This window comes from Paralichthys olivaceus, chromosome 6 (assembly GCF_024713975.1).
Source record: "Paralichthys olivaceus isolate ysfri-2021 chromosome 6, ASM2471397v2, whole genome shotgun sequence".
In the NCBI taxonomy this organism is placed as follows: domain Eukaryota; kingdom Metazoa; phylum Chordata; class Actinopteri; order Pleuronectiformes; family Paralichthyidae; genus Paralichthys; species Paralichthys olivaceus.
Genome location: NC_091098.1, coordinates 16189111 through 16216970, shown reverse-complemented (window position 1 = coordinate 16216970; position 27860 = coordinate 16189111). Strand labels below are relative to the sequence as shown.

Genomic DNA, 27860 nt, shown 5'->3' with positions numbered 1-27860 from the left:
AAGATCGATTTTGACACGAAGACAACAGGTGTCATTATGTGCTGCCATTAAAACATAATAAATCAATGTATGTTCCTCTGATCATATCTATAGTCAAAAATCTATAATTTTTGCTCTTCACAAATGTGTCAGATAATTACTTGATGCTTTTCAAACAGGCAAACCAGCCCGTGTCAGATGGGACGACAATATGAGGATTAAATAAAAACAAATGATTGAAGTTAACTTCGATACAAATAGCGAAGACATGATGTTAGAACTTTGTGGAACTTGGTGGCCAATGTACAGTTGGTGTCCTTGTACTATCACTGACTAGAAATGCATAAAACAAAAACAGACAAACTGGAGCAGTACTCCGTCTGTCCCTGTTTTTCTCTCCAACACTGTTTCCTGCTGCTAACTTCAGGAGCCTGATTAATTATAAATGCAGCCTCAGTCCATTATACTTTTGTGACAAATTCAGACGAGTTATAAAGATGATGGATGGCGAAATGTTTTATTGCAGCTACAAGCAATTTTAAAGTAATGAAATGCCTACTGTGGCCGTTACCCACATAAATTGTAAAGATATATAACACGAATCGGAACAATTCGGTACAGTGAAAATAACAGTTGCTTCACAGTTCAGCAAATAATTGTGTATTTGAGACTTCAGTCGATGCTCTGATAAGATGAAACTCTGCCAACATGAATCATGATAACAAACATAATCTACAGAAAGTGTTGAGCTGCTTTGTTGACAATGAATGAAAGGTTGACTCTGTATACCCAAATGTTTATTTGGCTTTGTTTTGCAACAGTGCTGACAATTCAAAGCAACAGAATTTACCCATACACCCGGAAAATCCCCCTGGCTACTGTTTCTGTGTACACAAAATCAGTATTGTGCAACCCCTGCAGCTACGATGAGTGGTGCTTGATGAAATCACAGACCGCAGTCTCTGCAGCCCTGTTGTTTCATGCTTTTGAGTGGAATCATGTTCGAATTAGTCTTAATTCGAAATTAATGTGACATACTCACACCACACAACCCTGCATTTTATGTTTAAGACAGGGAAAGATAAGAAAGTAAACTTTGAGTTAAAATTCAAAAATCATAGTTAACTTGCACACACCGCCACAAATTGAACTGAGCAAACACAGGAACGAGATGTGCCAATGATTCTCTAAGATCAACCACAAAACTACTACATGTTTGTGGTTTAATATGAGTTTATTAGAGATGTTACGATACCGATTACAGCATCAGCAGTGGCTCCAATGCTGCAGAAAATGCTGCGTCAGGCATTGGAGAGTATGTGAATCTATTAACCGATCCAATCCATGATTAAAGTACATTCATTTCCAGATGAAACTGCAATTTTCTTATGCTACAAATCAATTCTTCTTCACTGCCCCAAAACAGCTGTTGCCTTGCACTGCTGCAGGCAAGCACTGCTTTTGGAGTGGCAAAGAAGAAGACGGGATTTTCGGTAGTGTAGCATTAGCCAGAGCTTCTGTATCTAAAATGTCAGCAATGTGGTAATATTCATGCTAGCAAGTAAAACAGCAACAGGCACCATGTGCAAGACTAAGTATTTTCCAAGATTCATTTAAAATAATATCAGTACTCAGTATCGGCCAATTTGCTAAATCTTGGTATTGGAATCGGTATTGGGCAAAAAATAAATAGTATTGGAACATCCCTCAAGTTTATAGTTTATCATATTGTTTACTCATTATAATGAGGGTATTAACCATGGAAATTGTGTTTTGCTGGCAATACATCAACACTGAGCCGTCTGACAGACCACGTGATGACTCTTACCATTCAATATGACTAACATACCTTTCATTTTTTTGATTAATTACTTTTCAAATACTTCCTGAGAAATTACTGCTGTTGAGTTGGACTGTGCAGAGATTTCTACTAATCCTCTGGGAATTATGTCACAGGATAAATGGCTGTTTATTTATTAAGTGTTTGATTACTAAGTTCTAGTGACAGTTACTTAAATGCTTACATGCTAAACATCTAATTACCTCCCAACAGACTGATAAAAAAACCCACCAAGTCTTTGGAGAACCTTTATATATTAGCACATCCAGTCATCTTCTATGCTGTGATGGGTGTTTTTTGTTATTTCTCTTTTTTTGATGATCATTTTCTTTTTCGGTTTTTCTGTGATATTTGCTACAGCCACTTTATCGATTTCATTTTTGATCTGATTTGATGTGTTTCAAACCATTATGATCACAACATATATCAAATATCTCTTTCGTGTGTTGGCCCCAGTTTTGTTCATTTTAGTTGAACAGAAAATGTCAATGATTCTTCATCTAGTAATTACAGTACATTCACAAGACACTCACACATATACAATAAGAATCTGCTTTTAAAAGTGATTTCCAAAGAGAGCACAAGCATTCGTTCTTTATTGCTAAAAGGCAGTCAGATTTTACAAAGGGAACATTTCATATACCCTGGAGGATAACAGGGGTGGGGGGTGTGAACTATATCTTGATAGTTACATCGATATGGTATTAAATGTTTTTTAGTTACATGAAGGCATTCTGGATTTTAAATGGGCACTTTGAGACCAACAATTTCACAAAACAATAATGTATAATTATTATTATATATACTTAATAAAGACAGTTTTAATATTGTTGCCAGTTGCCATATAAACAGATTCAAGCCTCACTGCATTGGCTTCTTGTTCGTTCACATTGATTTTAAGATTTTATTGATGACTTTTAAGACTTTGGTGAAGACTGTCATGCTTTTGCACTACGGGCCCCCAAACTCCGGAATGACTTACTAGCTGAAATAAGACATCTCTCCTTAAAATGTGCTTCTTAAAAGAAACAAATAATTTATGTGATTTGGTTTTAAAATTTGATGTAATTTTATTGTTGTTTTAACCTTTTGTGAAGCACATACAAGTGCCAAAAAACAAGTGCTTTACAGTTTTCCCCTGTGGAAAAGCTGGTGTGATGACAGAAGCAAACAAAGTGCAACACAGTGCAATGGTTACAGATGTGAATGAATCATGACAAAGATGAAGTGTGTGACTTAAACTTCTGAAAACATGATGGAAACATCAGATGTGTGTGAACTGCTAGAGACTCTGATGTTTCTCATATAAACACATGAAACAAACAGAAATGTCAGATTTGTTGATATGAGGTTTGACTGAGGTAATTCTTCTAATTACATCATCTTATCATCCAACCCCCAATATTAGCATAATGGTACTGGATGGGAACAGAAATTAAAGCACTTAATATCTTTTGCTGCCTGGAAGTCAATTTCAAATTTGCACATTTGGATGGAAATTTGGCGAATGAAAGTTTGATGTCAAGGCTCAGGAATATGCATTGAGGAAACCCATTGAAAACATACCCAGGAATATTGAGTCATGTCTGTACCAAAATAAATCTCTCTCTCTCTCTCTCCACCCCTCCAGCCTCCATTGTAGCCCAGAAGTGGTGGTGTCAGATGCACCCATGTATGGACAGCGAGGAGTGCAAGGTTCTTCCAGACCTCACAGGATGGAGCTGCAGCACAGGCAACAAAGTCAAGACCACAAAGGTCGGTGTGCACATAGTATTTCTATATTTTATATTTCTATTTCCCTCTCTTCTATCTTGCACACATTCTTCCCATCCCTCTTTTATATATATACATGCACACACACACACGGTCAGTGACCCACTTCCATGTATCTCCTGTTATATACATCTGTCCTCTCACTTCTTATTAGTTTCTACCCTCATTTGTTTCTCCTTTCCACTCCCTATCATTCTTTTTCTCACCCAATTTCTCTCTTTACTTTCTCCCCCCGCCCCATCTTGGATCTAACATCAAACATTCTCTGAAGAAAAATAAGGCCAGGAACAGGAACAAGGCTCACTCACACACACACACACACACACACACACACATTGAGGGAGAGAGAACATCACACTTCCCTTCACTCCCACTTGCCCTGCTTCCCTGGGTTTGACTGGCATGCCATCTGACTCGATACAAAAACAACTCACCACGTTGGATACACGAGAGTGGGAATTGTCCTTGGATAGTTTTTATGCTCCAATTCACCCGTAATACTGTATGTGCAGTTTGTGCATGTTCATTTCTCCACATTTTTTCCGGCACTCTCCATTTGTCTGTGTAGGTGTGGATGTACATCATAAATCTTTCCTGCTCGGCCTCTGTCGGCACCTGTTGGCGTCCCCTCAGTGGCTTGACCCGAGCAGCCTCTGAATTGTCTGCCATAGGAAGGGGGGGAATATTTGTGCGAGACTCACCTCTTGTGGCTGTGTGCTTCTGTTTCTAACCTCCATCCTTCTCCCTGCCTTCTCACCTTCCATTATTCATGGCTGGGTGCAGACCTTTGTTTTCTGCCTAAATAATTAATCGTAGGCGTGGTCGGAGGAGAGAGAGTGCATCTCCTTGGGCAAAAAGAGAGGGATAAGAAAAGCTTTCAACTCACGAGGTCTCCTCTCTCTTTACCGCTGTCTCTTTCCCTAAAACACCATTCTCTATCACCTATGGCTGATAAAGAATTCCTTCCCTACGTTTTCCTCTGCTCACCTCTCACCCAGCAAAGTGGATCTCGCCCCTCAAGTTACACTCTCTCCTTCTTTCCTCCTCAACAGCACCTCCTCTTATTCTCACCCTGAAAGACTTTCTCTGCTGTGAAGGGCCCCATCTCGAATCGTGTTAAGCTGCTCATGAGTGTAACTGAACTTCTTCAAGTTATAGCTCTCATTACAGAGGAATACAAAAAGAGAAAAGAGACTAGCAGAAAATGACAGGGTGGTCTTAGAGTAGGTAATAGGCATAATTGAGGAAAGAGGGTAATCAATTTCTGAATATGTGAATGCTGTTGAGAAGCTGCTGCATATATCAGATCTGATGCGTTTAGTTCTAAAGTGTGCATTTATAATTTCCTGAACATGATCAAAGCAAACCAGTTGGAGCCAGGCATCGTTTTATTTCACTGACTCTGTCATAGCTTGAAAGAGCACAAATATTTGCTGCCTCTTGCATTCAGGTCTTTGATCAATGATCTGCGTGTGCCTGTGTGTGTGTCTGTTGTGTGTGTGTGTGAGTGTGTGTGTGTGTGTGTACACTATTTGAGTGTGTTAGCTGATGTGTTTGCCTGATGATGAAAAGAGTGATGTTTTTTTTCTCCTCTGATGTGGTACGCTGAGGTCAAGATGAGCAGGCATCCAGATCAATAGCATCGAACGTTCTCTTATAGTCCCATTAAGACCCGCTCGTAAATTGAAACTGACGATGAGGTGAGAGGGAAAGAGGATGAGAGGGGGGAGAGTGAGACACACACACACACACACACATACAAAGAGCAGCAGAAGAAAGGGGCAGGTGAAGATGGATGAGAAAGAAAACAACAAGTAACAAGTAGAAAGTGGAGAAGAAAGGTTGAAGGCAGAGGTGTGTTAAAAGAATAACACTTTGAAAACTAAAATGCTGGAGCTGGTCAGCTGATGAAGAGCTTATTTTTATACACAGCAAACAGAGCAGGAGAAACCACAAAAGAGGGGTTGGCACTCTCTGCCCTTCCTGCCATTTCTGGCTAGGAGCAAAGGAGAGGAGGAGAGGAGGAGGGCAGAGGGAGGAGAGAGGGAAGGGATAGAAGACAGCTCGATCAATGCCAAATAATATCATATGGATGAGCAGACAGACACGGCTGGGCTGCCAGGCCACTGAGCTGTCATAGACTGCAAAGCAAGAGGGTGGGTGTGTGTGTGTGTGTGTGTGTGTGTGTGTGTGTGTGTGTGTGTGTGTGTGTGTGTGTGTCTGTGTGTGTGTGTGTGTGTGTGTGTGTGTACCTGCAGTCATCTACACATATTAAGAAAACAAATGACAAGTCGATTTCAGTCACATATGTAATTTACTCTGTAAGCAGTCTGCTTACATCAACACTAAACAGATGTGGCAGTGTGCACACACCATAAACCTCTTAAGGCAAACATATTCTGCAAGCATCTTTCTCCTTTATGAAACAATACAAACTGTACAAACCTACAAAAAAGCTTGTTAAAAGTAATTATAAGTAACTTCTAGATCATTAATTTAGAATTTAGTAGGAGAGAGGGCGACATCTGCCTTATGGCAATAAGAGCAGCCATTTGTGTAGATAGTAAAAGAAACAGGAAATGTGACACTTGTGGGCCAATGGAGATGATATTCAAACACTGCTTGTGTGCTCTTGTAAGATCTAAATCCACTTTCTAAATGGGCACAAAACCGCCTCTTGCAGGAATATTCAAACAGACAAGCCGACAAACACCTAAAGGGACTTTGACATAGCACCTTAAAGCATATAGCAGGCACAGAGATGTAGCATTGTGCACGCACAGTGAACTGGCACGACAATAAACGCCTGCAGACTCTTTGATGAGCCACAGGAGTAGATGCCTGAAGGCGGTGGGAGCGGGCCCAGGAAGGGTGGCCTGGAGCCTATTGAGAGCAGATACAGTAGAGAAGCTGCCAGCTTGGAGGAAACACTCCTCTGAGCTCTCTCTCAGTGATGGCTGGCCTTCACACTTTGTTAGCTGGAACCTGGGTCGGACAAAAAGCTCACTCCCTCAAGAGGAAAATACAGGGGGGACAGCATGTTTTGGAGGCCTAAGGGGGGAAGTCACAAAGAAACACAATGAGAGAGAGAGAGAGAGAGAGAGAGAGAGGCAAACAGAAAAGCTGTCATGGAGAGTCTGGCCTATTACAGGCCTAAGCACTGGCAGTTATACAGCAATTTGTGTCCGTTAGGTCGTTGGCTGGAAGAAAAAGTCTCCTAATGGTTTGATACAAACCAAAAGTGAGTGTGCGAGCAAAGAAAATGGAAAGAGGGACAGACGAGATGAAGAGGCCATGTGATTAGAGCAGCCGTCTCGACAAACAGACGAAATGACATGGCAGCGGGCCAGGCGCTGAGAGTGAGGCATTGTGGGTTTACTTCCACGATTCAAGCTGTGTCTTGTTTAGTCTCTTGCCAGAGGAGAAAGAGGCCGCGCTCGCCACGTTGTCGGTGCTCCACCAGCAAGAATCACTCCCGATAGTTTCCAAAACAGTGGGCTGCGCAGCTCCACAGCACATTATTCAAAACCTCCAGTTGACATGAACAAGCAGCACTGGCCTCATACTCTGTTTTGTGACCTTTACCGCTACAGACTTCATCCTCGCTCTTTTTGCGGGCCATTTTCAGTGACCTACTTTTCTTCTTCCCGTTCCAGGTGACCCGATAGTCTTACCCGTCTCAAAACAAGAACGAGAAAACGGTGGAGATGCTGACACAGCACAATGGACCAGTGGTGAGGAAACACACTCAGATGGACTTCAATGAGGAACCAGTAATTGTTTCATTTTGCTGAGGATATCCCGAGACATGGCGGCTGAAGAGACAGGACTCTAACACTGGCTGCCTTCACCTTTAACACAACTGAGTGTCCTTTGTCTGTAAGTGCAGAGGACTGCATTACCCACAATCCTTTACGGCTACTACAAACTTCAACAAAGTGAACTATGACCTAAACCGCACTGGATTAGATGACAAAAAAAACATCTTTCTTTCCAACAATCTGTAGACTTCATCTCTCTTCTATGGCTTAGTTGTGTTCCATATGCATACTGGGAATGAATGAAGGGGATCTGGTTTGAAGACCCCTATCCTGTATTACAAACTAAACAAAAATAAGGGAGTGGATGCAGAATGGCGGTATTAATCCGGTTGAAATATTTAAATTTAATTGTGCCACATACAACACACTTGATGCTGTCAAATTGTTTCTCAGACCTGAACCTTTTCTTTTCCTGATTTCACCTCCATGAACATATTTTACCTTGAATGGTTTGTGGCTCAACACACGCCATTTTTCAAAATGGGGGAGACAGTTTGTCAGTCGTCTATTTTCTTTAGTTTCGTTGACAAAGGAATAAAAAATCCTTTCAGGGGTGAGGTTAGACTAATACCAAGTAGATGTTACGGTATATTGAAACATGTAAACGTGTAAAAATGGTTCATGGAATCAACGGGGCTAAAGATAAATTGATGCTCTAATGGTTTTAATATCTGTGTTTTTAAACGCCTGTTAACCGCTATTGAGTACATGTGTCAGTATTATACGAAATTAATAAAACCTTTCAAAGGAAACGAAATGTCTCTCAATTTCGCCTCAGCCTCACAAAATTATTTTCTTTTGTGAAGATTCAGGTTAAATTAAGGGTCGTTATTAAGTGCTCCACACTCCACTCACAGTGCACCACACATTATATACTGTGCATAAAACTGCAATTAATAAATCCAAAGGAGTGTATCATTGCCCAAATTGTGTGTGTTAATTCATTTCTAAAGAAACATTGTCGCAAATAGCGACTTAATAGAATCAATTTGGAACCACTGGTGTAAATGTGTTTTGGCTCGAAAATGTCATCAACTGTAATTCAACTTATTTTTCACACTTTTTTTCTCATCTTGACATTAAAGTTATCGTTTTTTTCCTGCTTCTGACAAACAGCATTGCAGACTATTTTGTCATAGAGAGAAAAATCTCCAAATATGAAATGCTGCACTTCCCTGGGCGTCATCTGCGATGTGTGACATGTCATTAATTAGCTGGTTAGAGTTCAGAGAATAGCATTTACTGAGCTGCGTGTAGTGCTGAACAATCCGAGCAGTATTACAGGAGGAACATGCACTCTTGGCTGGATTTTACACCACAGCAATCCCAAGCATATGAGGAAGGAAGAAAGGATATTTGTATGCTGCACATTTCAGCCAGGACTGAGAAAACAAACCCTGGTAAACAAGATTGATTGCAGGATGTTGTGGCTCTATATTTCTGGGATTTTGTGCAGCTGGATCAACAGGTGAGTTTTTTCCACAGTGATTGTAAATTGGCAGAGATTCTATGTTTGTTTAACCTGATGCACCAGTTACATGGAACCATCTGGGAAGGCTTCGTTGGAAACTGTTTGAAAAAGGAGCAGGCGCATTCAAACCAATTCTTAGCAGATGATTGGACGAACCATCTGACTATTACTGTCTATCACAGAAGCCAGTCGGGAGACAAGCGGAAAAACAAAACACATTTTCTATTGAGGAAAGCCTTCAGTGGTTTTAATACAACCGATGCTATAGTAGCATCTATGCTGACGAGTGAATTTAAGTCTGTGGAAAACACTGTTTCAACTGTTTGCCTGCAAAACCGAGATGACCAATTGTGTCACTACTGTGATTAGAATAAGCTATAATCACAAATATCTGAGAGTAAAGTAACTTTGATGAGATTTGTTACCAGTGAAAAATTTCAAATAAAATAGTAAAACAATCAGTTTCCTTCAATCCTGACCAAACAAACTTCTTACAAGTATTAAGTATGGAAAATATTTAGTCTTGGAGGCATTATCAAAGTATAATTACTCGCCGTTATGTTGACCTTCAACACTCAACTACAAAAATCATCTGTGAGAAGTGAAAGTTTGCACTAAATTTGAAGAAATTCCCTCAAGATGTACTTAGAATATCATGTTCACAGGAATGTAACGGACCTACGTATGGCGGATAACACCAAAGCATTAGGCCTCCAGCACTGAGGCAAGAGAATTGAACTTTTGGATCGTATTTGCATTAAACGGCTGCTGACATGGAACTTAATGAGTCTCACTTCTTCCCTCTTCCTCAAATACACAGACTGAAATACATATCTTGTTGAACCATTCATGACAGACTTGACACATAAGCCAGTCAAATATCTCTGGTGCCTGTCAGCACAAACAAACTGATGTTCTGCTGTGTTTACAGTTTGGATTGTTAGAGGCTCATATGGAACAAATTCACAATTTATGACTGTGGGATTCTGTATTTAATGGACCGGAGCAACCTCATATCATTACTTGTTACTCTTATGTGTCCTGATGTGGTTACATTCTTTCACCCTGATGTCTTCAACTCTATGGGTTTAGTTATTGGATGTTATGTGCATCAGTAAAACCAGAATGATCAATAACATGAGAATTTAAACTTGTCAAGTCCAGACATATTGAGAATTAATTTCTTAATCTTGTCTCATAAATGAGGAAAAGCTCAGAATTTTCATTAATTACAACATAGAGGTTTCTGTTTCATAAATCCTTTCTATTTGAATTGTACAAATAATACAGTGATCAGTTAATCATCTGTGAAAGGAGTGAGATCACGAGTTTGGGACAATTTGTGTCTTGTTCAGAGAGAACCTTAGGCTACTGTGTTTTTCTTCTGGTGTGCTGGTAACACCACTGTATGTTTAAAAAGAAGAATCCATCAGTATTGGCCTCCAGAATTCACTGTCCCTGGTTCAGAATAAAATAAAAAGGACAGAAAAATATTCTTGTTGCTTTAAAACAGGGAATGGGAGGCTCTCATTAGTTTTTCAACTTGGTACATGAACAAAATATGTTTCCTTGTCAGAACATATTTTCTCACATCCACTTCAACTGGACCATATAGCGCTGTGGCAGAAACCCTGACACAAATGCTACTACAGTACCACAGCTGTCAATGATAACAACGCATCACCGTCGAATGATCACAGGAACATGACAAGTGTCGACTGTGACGTTCTGCACTCTACTCTCCAATCAGATTATATACGTACCTATGCTCTATATATCCTGTGCATATTTCTGATTTCTGGCTTCAGCTTTGAGCAGATGATAATTTCTACTCAGTCACAACCCAGGAGAGCAGAGTACTGTCATATTGAGTATTACTGGAAGATAAGGTTAATGTAGGTTTAAATATAGATTCCATTCATAGACAGTACAGTAATCTGAAAGATGGAATCCACATAGGGGTTGTGCTTTACTGTAAACATGCAATTGCCAATGATAGATGTTGATACTGAGTGGCAGGATGTCTCTGTTGAAGAAGTGACGATGAAGGAGTTGACACACGTGGGCTCAGGATGAGAGAGCTGCAAACATGTTGGATTTGAGGCTATGATGCACACACACGCACGCAAACAGACACACACACAGACACACACACACCACTACAAAGTATCAGAACTGACTAAAGATTGGGTGAATGTGTGTGTTGGAGGGCCATCGCTGCTCTGGCTCCATCCCCGATCGCTACTGCACAGACCCAAGCTCCAAATGCACAAGATGGCAGCGTTCATATCGAGGATATTTTAGTTTCATTTCTGGATATTGGGAAGAAGTGGAGAAGCGGTGCCCATCTTTATTTAGTCTATGGTGGTTTCTAGTTCTTGTTAGTTGCAAATTAGTGCTCACCATTATTAGCATAGTAGCTAGCCTGCTAGCTTTTAAGGTATAAAAACAAACAAACCAGACAATTTACAACATGCATGATGCAAGTTTTTCACAAATGATTTAAAAGTCTAGGAACCTTTAAATCATTTAAGAGCTGCAAGGTGTTTGCATATTAGCTCACTTCCTCTCTCTGTGCGACATTTCATATTTAGGTTTTTGTTATTTGTCTTTCTCACCTCTTTGATGCTTTGGGGGGAAAAAAGGATGGTCTTTTCTGGTTTTATTTAAAGAGGATTATGCAAAGAGACGAAGTGAAACTAAAATGTTAAAAATTCACAAAGTAATATTTTTGTCTACTGGTCTTCACATAACACTGTGTAAAATAAAAGGTCAAGGAAAGATTGGATCTTCATCCTTTGGACCAAACGTCACCAGTCTCTGCAGGTAGCAGAATTGTGTGAATGCAACATATTTAAAATACATTACTCACTTTAAGTAATCAAAAATAATACCTCACAAATTACATTTAAAGGCATGTATGTTGTAATCTGTAGTGCAATGCATTTTAAAAGCTAGCCTCTACACTGCACCAACACACACAAACTAAAATCTGTGTTGTGTTGCATTAAAGCTGCCTTTCTCTAAAACGCTTTTCTGATTTGGCTAATCTCCTTAGAGGCCACGGCCCTTCACTGAGTCAGTGTCTGTGCGTGTTTCTCTGTGTCTGTGTGTGTGTGTGTTTGTGTGTTTCATGGCCTGGGCTGTTCCTGAGCCTCAATGCGTCGTCAGTGCATGTCATTAAAAGATTACAGAGAATAAACCCACATACAGATTCTCACACATACACTCACATGAGGCGAGAACGAGGTACTGAGTGCACAAGAGACTGCTATAATTACACAGAGAGAAATGTGCGTAAGGGTTTTGACATCAGGATATGACAGCCTCAATTTCCGAGTATACTTGTTAACTGCTCGCAAGGTGTTTCTCAAGCTGTGTGTGAATCCAATCATGAGTCAACCATGTGAGGCTTATTGAAACTCTTTCACCTCTGATACCAAGTCACCCTCGTTCTGATGTAGTTATACAAAGCATTTAACAGCGGTTCTGGTTAAAGGTGTCAGGTGTCACTCCAACTGTCTCAACACTGATGCTGAGCATTAATCTCGTCATCTGCTCTGAATATCCAGACGACGCAGAGATTAGTTGGTGTGCTCTCCACGTGGCGCTGGCCACAAAAGTGGTTGCTGCTAACAAGCAGATGTCAGAGCAGATGTTATAGAAGACCGCAACAATGACATAGGCTACATTAGATGCTGACACATCACTACTAGGACAGTGAGGAGATGACACAGCAGGAGTACAATGACATGCACAAACATGTTTGACAGGGTCCGCATGTTTCACTGACATGTAGTGAGTTCAGAACTTGCAGGGTCTTGGAACACTCAAAAGTATAGCGTGGCTTGTTTCATATGTTATGATCAGGACAGAATTTAACTTTCAGATTTTGCATTAGTGGTCAGAAAGCTTCCAAAATACATATTATAGGTGCTTATTTTCTGTCATTTCATCTATTTATCCAAAGTTATCAGTTTAATACTACACATAGTAACATGATCATTGTCTGCACAAGGTCATTCATTTATACGATTATTTCAGTTTTAATAATTCACAATATCATTTAAAATTATTATACCCATAACATAATTGTTATCCATAATCAACAAATGAAACGACAACTTTTTAACTTTTTCCCCAACACTAGTATATTTAATTTATATAGTTGTGACGAGCCTGAAGCTTTTTCTGTTGGGTTCCTTATAACCATTAACAGTGATTTTATTTGTATCAGCTAAGAGCCAGGACCATTATATTGTGCATAATAGCTTACCTAACAGATCTGTCAGTAGTTACTACAGAAAAATCTGTACTTTTCATAATCTGATCAATTGTCTCTTACAAGGCTCATTCTTCAGATTTTCCTACATATGGCTCCTTCTGCACCTGCTTAAACCATTTTCAGAGGCCTGCGGACCTCATAGGCTGCATAGCACACATACACATCATTTGACAAATCATGTTAAAATAATTATGAATATAATTATATTACTATAGCACATTCAATTGTTATAATTATACTAATTATGTTAAGTAACATTGCATCATTTTGAAACAATTAAAAGGACAGGCATTTTTTTAAATGTCAATAATGTGATGATGACAAGCATGAATATTAAGCTCAATGATTTATTTCAAGTGTGATGCATCATGTGCCAACAGTGTTGCCATTCACAGTGTGAAGCACAGTGCCAGTGACACAGAAGAGAAAATGAACAGCTGTATGTCTTGATTGTTCCCTCAAACATAAATCATGCAGCGATTGTCAAACAGATGCTTTATTCTGCTTTTGCATTATATCTGAGACAACTTTGAACAAAGTTAAGCAGACGTGGATATTTAGTCACTGTGCCAGATATCACATCTGACCTTGAATGTGCATTATAGGCAGACAGTTATAGAAACAGCATAAAAAAAGTGTCAGTAGTTTCTCTACAAAGAAGATTGGTGTTGTCAGTGACTGTGAGTAGGTTTATTTTCATAGAAATGTCTGTGTTTTACAAATTTACTCAAGTAATTTAGACTTTTTGGGAAATCAAATAGCATAAGGACACCACTGCTTTGGTTACAACCAAATCAGACCATGAGTTCAAATGCAAAGATTGATAAAGATTCCAATAAATGTTTGTTGGAGTGTGTCTGATTGATGGATTGTGTGTGTGGATAGTTTTGTGGTATTATGGTTAGAGGTTGGACACAGTGTACCCACAGCTGTCTATGTAAGTGGCACTAAATGGACTGCATTTACATAGTGCTTCCAACCAAGGCACTTTACAAATTTCACTCTCATTCACCCACTCAAATTACACTCACAGAGAAATGGCAATGAGCTACCATGCCAGGCTGGACCAAAAAGGAGAAATATGGGGTTTAGTGTTGCCAAAGAACTCTTTGACGTTTGGACAGGACAAGCCAGGGATCGAACCAACAACCTAGTGATTGTGCTACAGTCAAGTCAAGTGTGGAAGGCCAAGACCTTGTTGTTATCATTGTCAATTAATGTTATTTTTGTGACATTTTACAATTTTACTGCCAAAGATCCCGACATTGACAAGTACATGCAGATTTTTTTAAAGTATATTAGTTTCACCCAGATAAAACTGCTAATTTATTTTCCTGGAAATCGCTCCCTGTTCGCAGCTGCGAAACAGAAGTTGTACTGTACTGACACTGGCAAGTCCTGTTTTCAGAGCAGCGAAGAAGTGATTTGCGGTAGTGTAGCGTTAGCCTGAGCCAAAATGACAGCAGTTTGGCAATAGTTTACATTAGAAAGTACATGTACCATGTAAAACACTTCAGTTTCAAGGGCATAACTACTGATGATGCGCAAAATCAAGATTTTTCAGTCATTACTGGAAAAGGAAAAATGGTATCAGAGCATCTCTACTGGTTGTTCTTTGAGGGTCATGGGGGGGCAGGTCACCAGTTGCAGGGCTGACACAAAGAGACAAACAACCATTCACACTCACATCCACACCCTTTTCCTGCTTTAAATCCTAAAAACAAAATTCCTGAAACACATCCATGCTTTGATGATTCAGTGCACCATCCAGGTTGTGTGATATGCAGACATATAGCCGTAACTCTTCTTTTGTCTTGATCCTGACACTCAGATAAAGACATGAGGGGATTGCAAGGAAAGAGACAAAGACAAATAAAAGAGGGAGGAGACTTGTGATGCTAGTGCGAAGTGATGGTCTAAAAATAATAGGGATTCTGTCGTGAGACTTGGAGAACAGAGCAGATCTGAGCGGGTTACAATTGAACTCAACAGATCAGCGTAGGAAATGGTGTGTGTGTGTGTGTGTGTGTGTGTTTGTGTGTGTGTGTGTGTGAGAGACTGATAAGCAGTGCAGGCCCCAGGAGTTCGTTATATGGTGGTCTCAACCTGTCACTTAACTCAAACATACTTACTGATATCGACACACACACACATACACACACAAAGGCAAGGCAGCCCAACCCTGACGGTACCATTCATTTCAGGGGAGGCATGAAAGGGGGTGTATGCTTCCCTTTCTATTCCCTCCTGAATGAGCGTTAAATAAGAGTCACAGTGATTAAAGTTGCACTGATGACTCACAGATAATATGACCTCTCTTCTATACCTGCTGCATAATGACTTTGTGTGTGTGTGTGTGTGTGTGTGTGTGTGTGTGTGTGTGTGTGTGTGTGTGTGTGTGTGTGTGTGTGTCTGCGGTCTTGTGGTTTTCACATCCTTGACATGTAGACTCACTATGGCAGGCTGTTGACACACATGTCCACAGAGACACAAACAGCATTGCAAAGACAACCTACGCACTTTGTTTATTGTGGCAAAGCTCAAAAGGCTTCTCCTAGACAGTCTGACACCTGTGATTGTACAGACGACTGGCAAGGCCTTCTTTTTCACAGAGACGTCAATATGAGCCTGAGCAACAGCTGCACTTGGATGAAATTATTCAACCTGGCGACTTGTTTCTGTAGTTTCTCTCATTTTATTCACAATAACAGTCTCTGTTTCAGTATGAGAGCTGGTGACTTCATGCAACAACGAATTTTATAGTTCCACCAGTTCATTTTAATTAAAATTATTATCATTGTAAGTAATTATACTACTAATTACATTAACAAAGATGTTGGCTGAGAAAACAAGAAGGTTGAAGTAGTCAATTTGTTCTGTGGGTGTAATGTGTATGTGCATTTTTCACAATTTTCTGAAGTTTTACAAACCAAACAATCAATTGTACGAGTGATTGAATAAGGAAAAATAATTAGCAGATTAATGCATAATGAAAACAGTGATTAGTAGTAGCTTAATATTGAATAGTTGAAAAGTAGCCCCAGCTAAAAAGCTGCAATAGTAAAAATGTTTCCACATTAATGCATCTGTACCAATAATCTCCGTTTGCTTTTGATATTTTACAGGATTATACTACGTACATTTACCTAAAGGCAGGGTTTTCAATGCAGTACTTGCACTTGAACATGAATATATTTATGGTAGACACACACACACACACACACACACATACACATATATATATATATATATATATATACACTGTATATATTTTAAGTACTTTCACCTCAGTAAAGTACTTAGAAACTTCTTCCAGAAGCAGATAAAATAAATTGCTCACTGCTCAGCTTCCACCAGACATCAATTGATTTTCAGTAAATGCATAGTAGATTGATATCATAATATCCTGTCTTAGATAATTAACTAATTGTTATGAACAGTGCAACCATCATCTCTGTGCAGCCTTGCTAATGATCATTTATTCCTTATAAGACAGAGGTGACTCAACCTTTCATAGCGTGAAAACAGATGTCAAAAATACATTCTGGGGACCTCCTTAATGAGTAGGCAGTCTGCTGTATATTTGCTTGACAACAAAAAGATGTTACGAATTCCACTCATCCCTGAATGGCACTTGCTTAGAGAAAAGTGATGTCACCTGTCTTGTGGTACAGATTTGAAGCGTAAACTGTCTGACCTTCTTGTGTCTTTTCAAGTTAGTTTCAAAACCTCCTCAAAGATAATTTTCCTTCCTCAAAGATATCAACTGTTTGTGTTTACTGCTGCTGTGATGTCTTTTCTATGAGAATGAAAAGGCAGCTTTAGCAAACAGAAGACGGCGACTCCTTTAGGGCTGGTGACACCCAACGGTCAAAGTGGCAACTTCATTTATGAAGTAGTTTGACAGGGAGAAAAATGTAACTCAGACATAACCCAAAGGTTTCAGTCAGGGTGCTGGGCCACAGATGGCCTGTCGTTTCTAGTTTGGTCACTCCACTTTCTGTGGTTGTCTTCTCAGATTGAGTCCAGTAGAAGGTCTCTGTACTGTATGCCTCAGGGTGGCTCTGAATAGTACACTACTGAGTTTCCTGCTGGGTGTTAGTTTGCTGTGTAAGGTTATGTTGTAAATGATTGTGTCACCACTATGAATGGTTACTGTTCACGCTGTTAACCAGAGGTGGGAAACAAGCTCTCTGTTCTGTTCTTTTGGGGCTATTTATTCAAGATTGAATCTATACTAGTGCAGAGGCTGTTTTTTCTATCCTGCCTGTTTAGAAAGGGCTGTTTGTTTGGCCTGTGGTGAAGCTGGTGGCAGCTTTCTTTCTGAAACTCTAAAAGTGACCTGCAGAAATTGAGCCATGACAAGTAAAAAACTGGCTGCAGGAACGATAAAACAACCACCACTGCTGAACAAAGAGCTGTTCACCTGTTTAATCAAAGTTCAGTAAAGATCCACTCAAACCACAGAAAAACTAAATGGAGCATCACTATTTGCTGCTGTTATTATGAATGAGCTGTTTTAGACAATGTCCCGCACGTTGATAAATGCTGGCGGCCTGTTTATTTAAAGTTTATACATATTGAACATATTACATGTCCAAATAGCACCAAAATTAACTTCCATGAGCCATTAAGAATAAACATGCTAAGAGTGAAAATAATCAAATGAAAAGTTCTCAAGATGTGAGAGCCACATACAGACAGACAGAGGAAATAGTAGACACATATTATCCCTAATAATTTGCAAGCTATGACCGTCTCTCATCCCATGTACCATTTTTTAAAGAACATTCAGTATTTAGTTTTTAAATGTACAATAGATGCCTATGTGGCACATTAGTTGTAACTCAAAAGAGCTTTAACTAGGAATTGTGAAATACTGTTATGGTAAATCAACTGTACTGTCTTGATATTAAGTGAAAGCTTCAATCTTTTTCATCTGCTATGAGGCTGGAGAAGCAGAATATTGCAGGAAATTACTTTACTAATATTTGTAACTGGTAATATTCAAATCTGCTCATAATCAGTCAGTGCAGGGAAAGTGACAAAAAAAATCCCATGTCTGGGATGAGATTTAGAGAGACAAAGGGGAGGGGTGTCAGCGTTGTGATGAATATTCAGTTGTTGACATTTAGCGTGGATCACTGAGGATGTGAGGGTGGGATGATGCCAAGTCAGAGTATGAGCATTACAGCCAGGCAGAGATAGGGGGATGAGGAGAAGTAGAGGAGATTAGGGGGAGACGGGGACAACGATTGGGAGAGATATCTAACTCACACACGGCGGACACAGGGGAGAGTGATTGGGTCGATTTTGAGAATGGAGACCGTGAGTGTCACCACTGTAATTAATGAGACTTGTTGCTGATGATTGGTATTGTCAGTTTGGTTTTTGTAGGCAGCTTAGTGACAGTCTAGAAACTGGATCTGGGTCACGTTGCCATAGTCTACTCATTAAACCCATTCGGCTCCCCCTGCTGCGCCATCAGCTGTTTATTCAGCTAGTGAGATATTGCGGATGTTTTCCTCTGTCGACTTCAGACGCTTCTCTCAAAATCAGACGCTCATCACCAAGACCCCTGTGTTAAATTTGGAGAGGGATAAAGGCAGAGAAGTAATAGATGGAGAGACATAGGGAGGAAAGGAAGGATATCTTTGTGCTGTTGTTTACAGACACTGTTTCCTAAGTTAATGACTTTTTTGCATAATTACAGTCACATGCAGTTTGTGCTGGATCCAAGACTCAGGAGAATTTCTGTTCTAAACATAGACTCAGTGTCTGTGACAAACACAGACGCAGTGTTTGTCACAGAGCGAAGTTTCATGGAGTGAGATATAAGGATCCAAACAGACTCACACAGCTAAATTCAGGAGGTTATGGCATCGCAGTGTTGCCGATGTACACAACCAGTGTAACTTTGAGTGTAATTTGGTGCTGTTTAATTAATATAACAGGACTGTTGGGCCTTGGTGCAGGTATTCACAGTTAAGGCCAGAATGAGGTATCCTGAGGGACATTCTTGCTCCAGCTGCAACATTTCTAACAAATGAAGGACTTCAAAAACCACCATGTCTTTGCACTTGGTTTACATTTTCAAAGATTGTGTTTGACGTCTTTTGATGAATGTTTCCCTCCCTGTTCTGATCTAACAATCTGGTAAGAGAGTGGGTGGACTAACTATGGACGCCAATGGTCCTCTACAGCTACATATTTTGGTACAGCTCTGTTTCAAGGCAGCACTACAGTGATCCAATTAAGTTTGAAGGATTCAAACCCTCTTTAAAATTATACCCCTGTCACATAATCAGTTTCACTCAGTTTTACTGTGACTTTAAGAGTTAACGCTGAACAGGAAATTACAAACAGGCAGGTAGAAACAAACACATAAACACACACACACACACACACACACACACACACACACCTTGTTAAACACATTTGCACCTACAAAAAACTGGAGCATGGGAAATGGTACACACTTGAGTAACCCTCAATGAACAGTCTCACAGCACTGCACACAGAGTAATGAATACATACCACAACACTTAAGAGTCGGTACAGATAATGAAGTCTATTTACATAATTAAAGGGGATGAATCAAAAGGTAATTTACAATACCCTCGTGTCCCCTCCTAAAACATAGGTGGAAGAAGGAGGAAGCAAAGGATGGTGGGAGGTGTTGCACACACTTACATCCTCACCCCGGGGAGCCTTTTTGAAGTTGCGAACAAGGTGGGGTTTTTAAAACAGGCATTAGAAGAAAATGAACATTTGTACCTTGGTGTGTTGCACATAACATCAATAGCATCATGGAGTATACACACACACACGCACATTTTTGGACACTGACACGTGCACTGAAGCATTCTTCAAGCGCATGGCCACAAAAACAGTCCACCATTTTTCCTAAAATCAATTTTTTCCCACCTTTCTCTCCTTTCATTTCTCTCTCTATCCATTCATTCATTTCTCCATCCACCCCCCTCCAAAGCCTCCAGTCAGCAGTCAGCTACAGAATTCCATTACAGCCCAGTGATGCAGCACTTCAAAGCAAGGGGAGCCGCATGTGTATGTAACTTTGGGAGTGCATGTGTACACGTGCATTACACTGTCAGGGAGAGAGATTTTTTGCTATTCGCGGGGAATCTCATCATCAGGCACACAACAGTGATGTCCCCAGCCAATATTTATCCTGCAGTGCGTGCAAACTGTTTTTCTTTTTCTTCTATTCTTAATCTGCAATGTGCTGTAAGCAACTTGGGTTTGGCTCAAAAGTGTGATGTGCTGCTGGGATGCTTGTTTGCTGCAGCAGTACCAAGTATTTCTGAGTCCATTTCAAACAGGAAAGTGTGAATCAATACGTTTGACCAAAAACAAGTATCAGCCCAAATATTCTGCAGGGGGCACAACAAGAATACATAACCAGTCGCCAGTATATCTATCTACCGGTTCCAGGAATCTCTGTGTGTCTGTCTGATGTGGAATGAATACCTTGAGCAGCGTCTAATTTGGAGCGATTTGGACACGAGACACATTCAATATTGATGAACTTTGAATAATCATATAGCTGAACATGCAACCAGCATTCTGTAGCAACAGTGAATCATAAACACAAGTGACTTTAGAATAAATCTAGTTCAGGGTTCTGCGTACTGAGTCGAGCTTTGAATAAACAGGCTAACAGCTCTTTGTGCAGCAGCGGTGGAGCAGCTGGAGTCAGTTTTTACTTTCTTTGACTCAATTACTGCAGGTCACTTTTACAGTTTTAGAAAAAAGCTGCAACCAGCATTACCACCGCCCATTCTAGGCGGGCTTAACAGGCATATTTAGAACGCTGCACTAGCCAGACCTTCAAAATAAAATTAGCAAAAGATTAGATTAATTTCTATCAAAGTATAAATTACATCTAAGTCTCTTGTGGCTTAACACTTTATATTTTACTATACGAAACACAGGGTTTGTTCAGAACCTTCCTGGCATCTTCCTCCAAGGCTCAGGACAGGAGTCAACTCCAGAAGTGTGAAAATCTATATCAATACATTTCTCATTTTTCTTATAAAGCATACAAGTGTTGATTGATAAAAAGATGTTGGCTATGAGCATTTGTCTTATACTGTGTTTACAATACAAAAATGCCAGCGAAATGGACACAAACTTAATGCAACTCCGAATTTAAAGGCAGCACTCCGATATGCAACTCGCAGCAGAGAAAGCATTAATGCTGTGGTAATTGTGGACAGCTGCAGATGGCGAGCTTTGAGGATACAAAACGACACAGGCGACGGTAACAGATTCTGACCGCATCAACTGAAAAGCATTTATCTTATAAGAGGGAAAAGCAGAGTTTCATCTCCATTGGAGTTCCCTTCTCTTCAATTAAACTGTCCCTGCATTTCCACTGGTAAATTATTCAAAGGCAGAACCATCAGCAGACAGGCATGGCAGTATAAATGTTTTAGTTTGTACGTGGGGAGGGCCGTGAGTGACGTTGGAGATGGCGTTGTGGGGTCTAGCGATGGAAATAGTTTTTAGTGGTGTTTCCTGTGCGGTTTCAAACATTTCTTGCGCTGTCTGTCTCTCTCTCTCTCCCTCTGATGGACTAGATGAGGTTCTCTCCATGTTTTCCTGGATGTAAATGGAAGAAGTCAGCTCCAATGCATGTCAACTAAAAAGAGCAGAAAAAAAACACGCAGTCAAAAATAGCTGCAATGTGGGTTGGACATCTGTAAGACGAGAAAAGACCAGCAAGACACCCAGCTATCCTGTGCAGCGTCTCTTTATATTTTCATTCACCTTTTGAGGAGCAGATTGGTTGAGGATGTGTGTCATTGTGTGCGTGTGTGTGCACGTGCTTTTCTATGGTTGTGTGGACAGATTTTTGCTCAAATCCATGTTTTTTAGAAGACACCGCTACATTCATTGTGATTGTCATGAGGGGCTGAGGAAGGCATACCAGCAAACAAAGGCCAATGTGTGTATGTGTGTGTGTGTGTGTGTGTGTGTGTGTGTTTGTGTAGTCTAGTTTAACAAATTGCTTGTCACCAGTGCTCACAGTGAGGCTGGGAATATCTTATCGATCAATCACTTATCTTTTTTTTGCTAATAGTTCATTAATATTTAACCTTTGGTGTATGAATGTAAATTTGCATATGTACTGCATTTAAGTACAATTATAAAGTTCTTTTGACGGCATTAACAAGCATTTAGTTTCCAAAAAAGGACATTTTGTTGTAAATTAAACTAAACATAAAAGTATAAATGAAGTCAAATATAAATTTGTTGATGAAATAGAATCCCAGCTGTCTTCAGGTCAGTTTAGTTATCAGATAAAAACATTTGGTGTTATTCTCCTTAATATGATTGTAAAATGAAAATATTTGGATTTTAGACTGTTATTTGATCTTCTATAGATACAATTTAATTGTAATATATAAATGTATTACAATTAATAAAAAGTGAGATTATAAGTTGTAGGACAGATTTAGAAGAAAATATATTTTCCTCGTCAGAACTGCACGCTTCAGTCAAGCAGCACAAAGCACAGGACTATGAGATAGTGAGAAACTGAAACTGTAAAGTAAAGATGGCCGTCTACTGGGTGCTGCTCCACTTGTGAGGCCAGAAGGGAGAGCCAGCCAGACCGGGTCTTGGCTGTAAACAGGGTCTGATTCACACCTTGACAGGAACAACATTAGCCGACACCATTCTCGTGTGATCAGCTGTAGCTCCCATGGCTACATCACAAGAGGAAGTTTTCTTAAGTTTGCAAGAAGAGGTTTACTGTGTATACAACAGTATTTTAGAGGCGCTGAGCCATGCTTCATCGCATTTAAGTTTATCCTCAGACTGTTCATACATAGAGTTCATAGTTTTACATTATTTTCACAAGTTTCCTCGTCTTCATTTTATACAATAACATCTTCTAAAATCGCTGCAGATTCATGACTTACTACACTTGTGATTACAGCTGCCTTACACCTCTGTGCTTAGAGAATAAGAACGCATGTTTCCCCTCAGCTTCCCCACGGCTGACATGAGCTTCCTCAAAAATGTAACTACATATGTGGTATACAGAGATATCTGATGGAGACTGCAAGACCTGTGATTGGTTATCATGGACTGCTAGTGTTCTCTCCCATGTGTTTCTGCCAGGAGAGATACGGATAGTGAAAACAACATGATAGTGAAGACAACCCGAAAGTGATGTTAAAAAATGGCTCAGTTTTTCTTCCCCTTCTGTAAATCTTCATCGACAACATAAATATAACGTCAGCACAGAATAGTCCAATATTCAATAATGAAACAAGTGTTGTTTATATCACAAAGTGAATCTAAATCACCTTTTTCTGGGTAGTGAGTTTCATTGCAGGAAAATTAGGTGCAATTTTACCTCCTTTTGACAAGGATTTCATTAAAATGATTAATATGTATAATGCCTGTAGTAGTACCATGTCTCTGGAAAATACTTTATTGCCAAGACCAACATTTCCCATTTTCTAGAAGATTAGAATAAACATCGATGAGAAATAAACTATAGATCAAAAAACATACAACATACAATTAGGCAGGACTCTCACAAACCCAGATCATCAACCATAAATCTGACTTTGCGTTGCATTATAAAACTAGAATGACGCTCAGTGCAGTACATATTTCACACACTCTTGATATCATTTTCTGAAATATGCCTGATTTGTTCCATCAAGAACCATGAATTATTCCCTGGGCAAAGAAGTTCCTGGATCTGATCCCGATCCGCACCAAGATTTAATGGGTTCTTCCCTGACTTGTACTGCATCCTTTCACCAAAATTTGTGGAAACCTGTTTCATTGATTTTGTGTAATCTTGCAACAAACAAACAAACCAACAAATGAATAAATGGGTGAAAACATAACCTTCTTGGCAGAGGGAATTAGTCTCATCGAGTACTCTGCAGGCGACACCTCGTGATCAGTAAAAACTTGTAGAATCAGAGGTGGGAATCTGCCTTTAGAATTTAAACTGGCTGAGTATTTGCCAACAAATCCTGAATTTTCTGAATTAGAATTAGAAATATAATATACATATTTTTTTTATATTTAAATTTTAAATGATTGCAGCATGTAGACTGAAAGAAGCTGTCTGCATAGATATAGAAACAAATAGGTAAGTGTACAGCCAGTGTACAAGTACTGGGACATTACATGTAAGTAAATGCAAAGGTTATAGTGACTCAGTCCCCAACTGTGATCAATTTCTACTGTTTGCAGTCTGACTGACACCTGCCCTGCACTCTACAGGTTTGAGACATTACTATTTGTTTCAGCCGACAGGAGCCCAGGGCAGCAGAGACAGAGAGAGGTGAAAAAACAGAAAGGAAATAGAACAGAAAGCGAAAAAGGAAGCGAGGACAGGGAGGGTCTGAGAAAGAGACGGGAAGATTTCACCCACTTCAAACACAGAAAGTCACACAAATTAGAGAGAAAATTGTGTCAGCCTGCACCTTCAAGAAAAAAGATAAGTGTGTGAAAATAGTGCACTGTCAACTCCACGGCCTACTGTAGCTCTTTCTTCATAACAGAGCACAACCAGACAATCAGACAGGCAGGTAGTGAAGTCAGCCTGTGTATCACTGCAGCTTAATTAGAACAGACAGCTAATGGGCTTCAGTTTGTCTGATTAGTCTGAAGCATAAAACCGAGGCAGAAACGGCAGCAATATGCCATTTTTCCCTCCATTAATTCAACATCTTAATGTCTGCCATTAAAAGAAAAACACCAACACATGCCGAGAAGAAAGATTTTAGCCCTTTTTAATTGTATTGTCATAAGTTTACATTATGGCTACACTTACCACTGCTTCTCAAGATTCAAAGCAGATGTTTAATTGAAGCTTTAAACCATTAACTGTGACAGATGGTTGATTCAGTTAAGACAGGGGGAGGATAAGCAGAGAGTTTAAATGTAGGTTTTTTTCAATCATGTAAAAAAAAAAAAAAAACTGTTAATCATGAATGATAGGTCTGTGAGTGTGTTAGTAACTCTCAGTGTGTGTAGATCGAAGACATTGATCTGAGCAGCTATCTCACCTCACCACACATCAGCTGCCTGTCAAGTGGAGATTGAGGATATCTGATACAGTCCTGAATGAATGAGAGACCACTTTAATGCACCGATGGCAGCTTCGCAGTTGTGTTTCCACAGATTTAGCAACTGTTCAGACTATACAAGAGAAAATTCTCTTTCAAGAGGCACCAAGAATTTTTAGCTACTATTAAAATCTATTTGTAAGTTTGAGCTCATTTTAAATAATTACTGCAAATTAAAAAAATCACCAAATCAAATACGTGACAAAAATTTGTTTTTTTTGTCAAACAGCAGCAAAAGTGCATTGTACGTGATTTCAGCAGTAGTGATGGCTTACTAACTCACTAGCCAGGCATCAACAGCAGCAATTTGTTAACTGCTGCATCTGGTCTACGAGACAAACTTAATTTATGAGGTCAAGTCATTTATCACATCCAGTTTAGTTCGGAAGTCACAATAAAAACTAAAATAACAAAGAAAGAACTACATAAATGACAGAAAGAATCTTTGAAAATATATTCAACATGTACCTTTTAGTTTGGTCACACCCATTAACATGAAGGAGGCCGGATTTATGACTTATACTGCAATCAGCCACCAGGTGGCAATCAAGACACTTTGGCTTCACTTTAGGTGAGCTGTCATTTTGTCCATCTTTAGGCTACAATGGTCTATTCAAAGAAGTTTCAAATAATGTCTTTTTCCAAGATGACCAGTTAATTTGATTAATATCCTACTACTTCTTCACACAATGACATCACAGCAACTCTTAGCAACACAGAGACACACATCCATGTAAAAAGTCACAAAGTCAGTCATGAATATTTCAATCGAGACATTTACACTATGTCCCTGATTTCTTATCATCATCTCCAAAATGTAATTATTTCCAACAGAGGACAATAAGATACTGTGTCTGTATCATATACTGCTCATATATAGTACACATATGCGATTGCTTCCTATATCTTTGCTCCATATTGGCCTCACCTTCATTGTTGACATTTAATTTTCACCCATCAGCATTTCTCTCGCTGTCGGAACTGAAGTGTCAGATGTGCTGCTCAACACTTCACAAACATTTGTCCTTTACATGTCGTCGATATGAATGCAGCAACCTTGAGATGGTCTGAAGTTGTCCCAGTTTACTGAAAGCTGAAGAAGTTTCTGTCCCCAACATTTATGTGCACAAACACACAGTTAGGGGCATCCGTCTGCCTTCGCTCTCTCACCCTGTGATCTGTCTTAAAGCCCTGGGGGTGGTAGGTGAGGAGTCAGCAGTGATCTGATAGCGCTGAGGTGGTCCAAAAGCAGGATTCTTCCTAACCCTGATCCTCTCACTGCATCCATCTTGAAAATCCTCCCATGTGTTGTGCCTGCAGCTGTGTAGGATAAGCTTACAGACCCCAGGCCAGGGACTTAAATACATTGGGGTTTTTTATTACTTTTTACGTAATTTAGCAATTTGTGGTGAGCTGGCATGAAACTTAACTTAAAATACAGCTGTAGTACCAGAGGACCTTGTGGAAATCAGTTATTTCGATTCTGATTCTTCTTCTTCCAGGAAAATTATCGGCCAGTTCGGCCGGAGCCTGCAGGCATGGTCTGTTGAAGAAGAATGCTCAGGATATTAGAGTTGGGAGGGGAGGAAGCCTTTCACGTGAACTCTGAGGTGTCAGCGCAGCAAATTTTAATGAAGGGGTAATCATGCGGAAATTATAGATGAGCAATCATTGATTAATAACTACATGTTTTACAAGGAGGTCAGGGATTGGTGAAGCTATGGTGGATCCCTCAGATTAGCCGCTTTGATTGGTTCGGTACGAACCCAGTCAGCCGAGTTTGCAATGACTGGAGTTAGATAAATGGGCTCATAACTTCCCTAAAGTTCCTTTTTTCTCCACCCCCAACCCCTTTTCTTCATTTGTATGCAAAGTCCAATCCCTTAGGCTCCCTTTCATTCTCTTTAATTTTCAGCCATATTTTTTTAATCAATTTTCTTTTATCTCGGGGAAGTTATTTTAATACTCCTACATCTTATTTCATTCTCAGCAAGACTGTGTGGGGATATCAATTATTCAATGGAGAGGGAGCTGAGGAATATGTTAATATTGATTAAGCTTTCGCCACACCTAAGAAGATTACACTCTCTTATCACTATGCTAGAGTGCTGCATTAGCCGGGCAAATTAAAGGACACATAGATACACTGTGTTGATATACAATGATGTAATAACGTTTGTGTGTCTTCCATGTTTGGAACAGAGATTAAGCCTATTTATGCTTCATGACAAGCACTGGAGAGAAGACATGACCTGCATTTATAATGACTTGTACAATGCATCAAAGCTTAACCTCTTAAATGCAAAAAAGACATATAGATTAGCTTCGAGGCCAGAGGAAGTTTAACACATTGTACCAGGTTAAATGCATGATTTTAATATCAAGATGGTTGAGTATGAAATACACTTCCGCCGTGTGTCGACAGTCCAGTTTATCGTGTATTGTGTTGTTTTATCCCGACCATTGTGGTGTCCATGTCCTAGCTGCTGTTTTACCGCCACAGGCTACAGCACTGGTTTTGGGCAGCGATACCACAGATACTGTGGCATTTGTATCTCATTTC

General features: G+C 39.7%; 1 protein-coding gene and 1 long non-coding RNA gene across 4 annotated transcripts in view; one reads left to right on the top strand and one right to left on the bottom strand.

The window, feature by feature from the left end:
* The window catches only part of LOC109635179 (chemokine-like protein TAFA-2), a 74919-nt gene extending 66393 nt beyond the window's left edge, over nt 1-8526 (top strand). The window contains exons 4-5 of the mRNA XM_020096171.2: nt 3450-3574; nt 7249-8526. Of these exons, the coding sequence (XP_019951730.1) occupies nt 3450-3574; nt 7249-7260 (137 nt within the window). The 3' untranslated portion in view covers nt 7261-8526. The remainder of the gene's footprint in view (nt 1-3449; nt 3575-7248) is intronic.
* Nucleotides 4650-27860, bottom strand: part of LOC138410439 (uncharacterized) — a 119768-nt gene continuing 96557 nt past the window's right edge. For 2 of the 3 annotated variants that reach the window (XR_011243139.1, XR_011243138.1), the window contains exon 3: nt 4650-6643. This is a non-coding gene — a long non-coding RNA (uncharacterized lncRNA). Of the gene's footprint in view, nt 6644-19540; nt 21835-27860 lie in introns of those variants that run through there. The other variant, XR_011243137.1, reaches the window with a different exon arrangement.